The sequence below is a fragment of the Malus domestica genome, chromosome 05 (assembly GCF_042453785.1).
Source record: "Malus domestica chromosome 05, GDT2T_hap1".
NCBI classification, from domain to species: domain Eukaryota; kingdom Viridiplantae; phylum Streptophyta; class Magnoliopsida; order Rosales; family Rosaceae; genus Malus; species Malus domestica.
Window position 1 is genome coordinate 37,761,132 of NC_091665.1, and position 7,566 is coordinate 37,768,697.

The 7,566-nt window shown below is 38.0% G+C and overlaps 1 protein-coding gene across 1 annotated transcript; it reads left to right on the plus strand.

The window, feature by feature from the left end:
• The first annotated feature begins 356 nt into the window (after positions 1-356).
• Positions 357-6,774, plus strand: LOC103431967 (probable LRR receptor-like serine/threonine-protein kinase At1g56130). Its single transcript, XM_070821289.1, has 22 exons — positions 357-411; positions 734-805; positions 1,051-1,122; positions 1,573-1,644; positions 1,758-1,829; positions 1,910-1,981; positions 2,072-2,143; positions 2,270-2,341; positions 2,455-2,526; positions 2,610-2,681; positions 2,866-2,931; positions 3,082-3,144; positions 3,338-3,382; positions 3,488-3,546; positions 3,777-4,189; positions 4,337-4,532; positions 4,633-4,797; positions 4,919-5,037; positions 5,182-5,392; positions 5,504-5,735; positions 5,989-6,139; positions 6,229-6,774. Coding segments are annotated over exons 1-22 (2,802 nt in total). The 5' UTR covers positions 357-409; the 3' UTR covers positions 6,661-6,774.
• Positions 6,775-7,566: the final 792 nt, after the last annotated feature.

Genomic DNA, 7,566 nt, shown 5'->3' on the forward strand with positions numbered 1-7,566 from the left:
GGGCGTTGAACTCAATATTTGAACAATGGGACACAAAAGCAGTGCCGGGGCTGTGGAATATCAGTGGAGAACCCTGCAGTGGATCTGCCATCAACAGTACCGAATTTGAGAACCCCAATAACAACCACGATCTCAACCCAGCCATCGTTTGCAACTGTACTTACGACAACGGTACTACATGCCACATCACCAAACTGTATGTCAAACTACTCTCTCCTTATGAACAAGATTTCCATGCCACTGCTGATTTTTCACTTGCTACCTATATATATTGACGTCATAATTTGACTGTGTCGCTCCATTTTATGTAGTTCTAAATGTTCAATCTTTTTGCTTTCCAGGAGTGTATGCTCTTAACAAACGAGGGGTGTTTCCAGAAGAATTTGTGGCTCTGAGATATCTCACATATATGTATGAATTCTTTTCAACTCCCTTCTCTGTTTTTGGTTCATTAAAATCATATATTGGATATTAAAAATTGTAGAATTATCAGAGAACGGGCCAAAAACTCACTTCCAACAACACTGATACTGTCTCCAACTTGGTAATTACCACATGCACAATCCATCAGGTGTGGGGTTTATCTCAAAAGGCCTCCGCATTAGTTTGAGTGAGATTTAGATATTTAAACTTTTCCTTCTTTATTTCTCTAGCCGATGTGGGATTTCAACAAAAATATGGTGATGTTGTAAGATTAAGAGTTAACGATTACACTTCCTTTCAATTTTTGTAGGAGGATCAATCAGAATTATTTCACCGGTCCCCTACCGGCATTCATTGGCAATATGGCTGCATTGACTCACTTGTAAGTAGTGAGAGAACATTTCTTTAAGTACTCATACTTCTAATGAGACCCGTAGCAATTTGTATACTTCATTTTGAATATCATAATCTACAGTTATGTTCTTTACACCTTTTTGCTACTATTTATGCCGTAATCTACAAAAAAATCATTATGCTTTTATTGAATAATGCAGTACTAGTTTCTTGTTATGTAATGTAATTAAGTTTAATAGTGCTTATCTTTCACTAACTGATATCTCCATTCAGGTCAATTAGGGTCAATTCATTCTCTGGGTCCATCCCCAAGGAGCTTGGAAACCTTACGGAGCTAACTGTGCTGTAAGCCATGAAAAATTAGAGAGTGTACAGTAAAATTTTGTGTCGTAAACATTAGATACAGAACCTATGGTTATAAGCTAAAAATCTGGTTATGCATGAACAATCGAAGAACAGAAAATGAGAAGGATAACAATGGAAGAATTTTCTGAAGGTTTCTCTCTCTGCAAAATCTAGCAGAGCATATTCTCTTCATCTCTCTACAATTCACACACACTCTGTGCTTTACATAACCATTAGAATCCAAGGTGGATTCTCCCTCTTCACAAAACAATCTCAGCCTTACATCTAGCTAGTTGCTAGGATCAGTACACCTGGCATTATTTGCCTTACTACATTAGAGCTGCACACTTTGTATTTTAACAGCTATAGACTTACCATTCAACAGAACCTTCTATCACTCTTCAATAATTGCTTTCAAGTAAGTGTTTGCCCGTTCAACATGACTTGCAGGGACATCGGACCAAATAATTTCTCCGGAACACTCCCTCCAGAACTTGGTAATTTAGTCAAGCTCGAGGAAATGTAAGTGCTTCGTTAAATCATTAAATTTGATTTACATGTTAATTCCTCACGGATGAGCAAAAATTGCACTTTATGAAAATGGGTCTTAATCGGTTGCCTTATGATTTTCACAGTTACATGGACAGCTGTGGACTCAGTGGTGAAATTCCTTCAACATTTGCCAAGCTCACCAACATGCAAGTCTTGTAAGAATGGCTCTTAAATCGTATTTTAGATTTGTTCGTTTATCCAGTACTTTGAGATTGCTTTTCTTGGATGAGCTTAGCCGGGCATTGGACAGTCCTTTCTCAGGAAAGATACCAGATTTCATAGGGAATTGGACACAACTCTATGATTTGTAAGTAGAGAAACCTTTGATCTTTTGCAGTTTATGAAAGCAGACCTGAGATGGATAATTAGTTGACAAGCTTCTTATATGTTTCTGTAGGCAAATTCAAGGGAGCTCTTTCGAAGGCCCTATACCAACCAGCTTTTCTCAACTGACCTCATTGAACACTCTGTAAGTACAAATGTTTCATAAATTGTAATTCTCTCTCTCTTTCTAAGTACAAATGTTTCATAAATTGTAATTCTCTCTCTTTCTCCGAAGATGGGATTTCAGTTTATTTTGCATATAATGATGTAGGCGAATCAGTGATATATACAATGGGAGCTCCTCTCTTGATTTCATAAAAAATCTGACAAGCTTGACTGAATTGTAAGTGAAGATTCTCATCGATCCAGATACTTTCATCTAACTTCTTTTTCCTTCTGAAATTTGATATCTTACTCCATTTACTTTTTATCAAATTTTATGTTTTTGGAATACAGAAGACTACGAAACGCATTAATCACTGGTACCATCCCATCTGATATTGGAGAAAATCAAAGTCTACAGACACTGTATGTACCAGCAAATATAAGCTTGAGTCCCAACGAGACCAATTAGTTTTCTTTCATTCTGATACTTATCGTTAGTGTTGCAGGGATCTGAGTTTCAACGATTTGACAGGCCAACTCCCAAGTTCCTTGTTCAGCTTGAGTTCTCTTACATCCTTGTAATCCCCGTCCTTATTATTATCTTTTTCTTGCCTTATCATACATAAGTTATCAAATCTTCAACATTCCCTACTTTGATTTAAGTCGTACTCTAATCCTTCTAGATTTTGTGCACATCTGACCTTTTGTTTGTTCATCTCTTTTTCTTTTCTGGGTGCCTTCTACTATAATCAAAATGGCCAGGTTTCTTGGAAACAATAGTCTGTCCGGACCTCTTCCGAGCCAAAAGAGCAATCAACTTCAGACTATGTAAGTCCTCGTTTCTTAAAGTAGTCATGAAGAATGCACGGTGCATTTATGTGTTTGTGTATAATCGTAAGCATTCTAATCCTATCTTACACAAGTTCTTAATAACTTTCATGCATTTTGTGTCTTCTGATTCTAGTTTGTTATTTGCAGAGATTTGTCTTACAATTTTTTATCAGGAAGCTTTCCCCAGTGGGGGTCCGCAATATCGCAACTGTACGTGTCCTTTTATCTTTCACCTTCATTTTACAGTTTAAATCATCAGAATATGTTCGGACTAAAAATTATCGCTGAGATTCGTTTTCACAGTGCTACTTGCCTGCCTACTAAGTTTTGATCTTGTACATGGAATTTTCCTTTGATAAAGATATATTTCTTCATATGTTGATTGATTAATGATTTTATGCAGGAACTTAGTGGTCAACAACTTCACATTTGACAGTTCAAACATAGCGTGAGTTGAAGTTTCTCTTACTCGTTTTAGACAAGCAATACTATCACTACTCTTCCGCTACATGATTCTATTTGGATAACTAATAATTGTTCTCTGTGTTTGCAGTCTTGCTGGATTGAATTGCCTACAGAGAAATTTTCCATGCAATCGAAATACCCCACGATGTAATCTGCTCTTATGTCACCCATCATTTACTATTTTAACGCAACGTCATGTTAGAGGAAAAGGCATTGCTTCTCTAGTTATGGATATAGATTGCAAGCATGTTTTCACAAGTTCAGTAATACGCATAACTGGTTAGAAATATGTGACTGAAGAACTTTAGTATGAGTCTTCAATTTGACGTTTCATCGCTAATCATGGCTAGCTTCTGGTATTACATGAAACTTTACAGATGCAAACTTCTCAATCAAGTGTGGTGGAAAACAAATGACGGGAAGTGATGGCATATTGTATGAGACTGAAGACTCAGCTCTTGGCCGAGCAACGTTCAGTATAGACAGTACATGGAAATGGGCTGTCAGCAATGCCGGTTTGTTTGATTATTACAGAAATGTCGGTATGCTTTCTGACGGAGTGGACCGACCGTTTCTGGTAAAAACTCATGCACAAGTCACCGGAACAAATGTGACCCCAGAGCTTTTCCAGACTTCAAGAGTGTCCCCAGGATCACTGAGATACTATGGCCTGGGCCTTGAGAATGGGCTCTACACTGTAACATTGCACTTTGCAGAGACGGTTTATGAAAGTCGCACTTCGCAAACTTGGCAAAGTCTAGGACGGCGTGTATTTGATATCTATATTCAGGTAAGACTGCTTATAGAATAAAAATTCTAACTTATTTTAAGTAAACACCTCATTGGACAGGTTTTCGATGTTTTAAGCTACATTAACTAAAGACGGTGATTTAAAGGAGACTAGAATTATCACCTACCTCTTCATTTGGTTTGCTAGGGTACCTGTAGGACGAAGGACTTTGACATATCGAAGGAGGCAGGTGGCGTTAACCGAGCAGTTGTGAGAAAATTTAATGTTAGCGTGTTAGAGAATTATCTTGAAATTCATATGTTCTGGGTTGGTAAAGGGACTTGTTGCATACCCGATAATGGTGATTACGGCCCACTAATAGCAGCTGTCCATGCTGCTTCAGGTATAGTATGTGTTAACTTATAGAGATTTCCTGTGAGTGGTTTAAATGTATTTTTCTGCTGTTAATTGACACTGAAGAATTCGTCTATTTTATCACTCAGATTTTACACCAACAGTTTCAAGGCTTCCATCAACTACTCCAGGAAAGAAGAGCAGGACTGGGTTGATAGTTGGTATTGCAGTTCCTGTTGGAGTTGTGAGCTTACTATTAATATTTGCGATTCTATATATCAGGAGGAAAAAATCAGAAAAAGAGGACGACGAAGGTAAACAACCATATTATTAGTGGTATCCAATTCAGGTTTCTCTGCTTTGACATTAACACACACAAGTAAGAATGCTTTCACGAAAGTAAAACTTATGTCACACTGTTTCGTGAATGTGCAGATATTCTAGGATTAGGCCCTCGACCAAATACTTTCAATTATGCTGAGTTGAGAGCTGCAACCGAAGATTTTAATCCTTCAAATAAGTTAGGAGAGGGAGGATATGGCCCTGTTTATAAGGTGAAATCCGTATTACATCATTATCATGTACTTAAAGTAATGACAAGAGAAAGGGAGAGAGAGCGAGCAAGCGAGAGAAGAAAATAAAACTTTTTTTTTTCTTTCCTTTCATGTCACTAAATTGTGTTTCTGTGTACATTGTAGGGTACACTTTCTGATGGGAGAGTAGTGGCTGTGAAGCAACTTTCAGTAGCATCTCACCAAGGGAAGAGTCAATTTGTATCTGAAATTGCTACCATATCTGCTGTGCAACATCGGAATCTAGTGAAATTGTACGGATGCTGCATCGAAGGCAGCCACCGCATTTTGGTTTATGAGTATCTTGGAAACAAGAGCCTTGATCAGGCACTTTTTGGTACAAACCTATCTACTTTTAGGTTGCATAGAAACATCATTGTCTGCAGTTTCAAGCACTCTAAAATTGTTAAGAAATGTTTTTGATTGGATGTGTTCACTAATATTTCAGGAACAAGTAACTTGCACCTTGACTGGCCTACTCGATTCAATATATTGTTGGGAACAGCAAGAGGACTTGCTTACCTTCATGAGGAGTCAAGGCCAAGGATTGTACATCGAGATGTCAAAGCAAGTAATATTTTGCTCGATGCAAAACTCTCACCAAAAATATCAGATTTTGGACTGGCAAAGCTTTATGATGACGAGAAAACCCACATCAGCACCCGGGTTGCAGGGACAATGTAAGCCAACCTTTATTGTTTTTCCAGAGGATACATTCATTATGGCCACACATTTATACTTGCATGAAATTTTAACACATGTTAATAATGCCTCTAATGATCTCAAACAACATTGTGCAACCATTTGTTTTTCCAGAGGATACATTCATTATGGCCACACATTTATACTTGCATGAAATTTTAACACATGTTAATAATGCCTCTAATGATCTCAAACAACATTGTGCAACCATTTGATTATCTTGCATTGCAGAGGCTATTTGGCACCGGAGTATGCAATGTTTGGACATTTGACAGAGAAGGTCGATGTGTTTGGTTTTGGAGTCGTTGTTTTGGAGATCCTCAGCGGGAGACCAAACTCGTACAATAACTTGGATCCAGAAAAGATTTATCTTCTTGAATGGGTAGGAATTGCATACGCCTAGCCTCATTTAGGCATTGTTGTGAAAAACTTATTTATAATTTCCTTTGATCGTGGCATAATGTTTTTCAGGTATGGACTCTACATGAAAACGACCAAACTCTGGGGCTAATGGATCCGAGATTGACAGAGTTTGATGAAACTGAAGCAACTAGATTGATAAGAGCAGCTCTCATGTGCACGCAGGGATCACCGATGGCGAGGCCATCTATGTCACGCTTGGTTGCAATGCTCTCTGGAGACATTGACATAGGCACTGTTATGTCGAAGCCAAACTATTTGACAGATTATAATTTTAAAGATGTAACAACATTTTCAACAGGTAGATTTTTGGTGGAGGATGATACCCCATCAACTGCATCCAAGCATAGTAATGTTCGCCTCAACTATCAGCCCGAAGGCAGCGATGCAAGTAATGCTAACACCTCCGGGGTTGACCTTGCGCCTTCTCCAGTAAACGTCACTCAATCACTGCTCGTTGGCATTATAGGAGAAGGAATGTGATAAATAATGGGAAATGATTTCCGAACGCCTTTTATCCTTTTGTGCACCCATGTACTTGTCCTTGGGTCTTTTATGCCTAAGGTTTTGGCTATGATGATGTATATCTAAAATAAATACGATTTTATAGATATTTGAGTCAAACTTACATGTCAATTTTGTGTTAGTATGTTGCGGTGTATATCTCCTCTTTTAATCAAAAGGGAAAAAAATGGATGTTTCTTTTTCTATAGTTGGTGTTATTCACTCCCATTTTAACTTCTCACACATTTTTTTGGTAAGTTTGTCTTTTGGTCTTTTTTAATTTATTCGATCCGACGGCCGAAAAATGAGAAGAGTAGGTGGAGGTCAAAATAGGTGTGAATAGCACCACCCTTTTCTATTTGATAGCCAAGTATGTATAATAAAACATAAGCAATCTTAGTAGATGCCTATAAACAAAAGCCACGAGTTTTCTCTAGATGAGTTATTGTCAATTGTTGATTGATTACGATGTCACCCTAATATGACTGATTACGATGTCACCCTAATATGACTCTTTGGTAGGGATTTTGCATAAGCCAACTCTATTACATGAGTGATTGTTAATTGTTGGTTGATCAGTGTCACCTAAAGAAAACCTTTGGTTAAATTGCCATGCAAGTGTCACCTTTCTCACATGAGTGGTCTCAACGGTGGGGCCGAGTAAAACCAAAATGTAGGGAAGTTCATGCTCACCAAAGCAAATCTCAGTTGAAAAATAACCTCGGAAAAATAACCTCGGATCAATGAAAAATTCCAAAGCAAGATCAACCCGTTTAAGGCTATGGTGCTCGTCTAGTTGTCTTTGTGCCTTGTTTCTTTACATTTGGAAGTGCCAGTGCCAGATCACTTGAGGCAACAAGTCCAACCCCCACATTTTATTCGTTT

What these genes read in the sequence shown, in the direction of transcription:
- LOC103431967 (XM_070821289.1), top strand. An exon ending in CTTACGGAGCTAACTGTGCT is followed by an intron (nt 1,123 to 1,572) that starts GTAAGCCATGAA and finishes CATGACTTGCAG; the next exon opens with GGACATCGGACCAAATAATT. An exon ending in CTGACCTCATTGAACACTCT is followed by an intron (nt 2,144 to 2,269) that starts GTAAGTACAAAT and finishes ATAATGATGTAG; the next exon opens with GCGAATCAGTGATATATACA.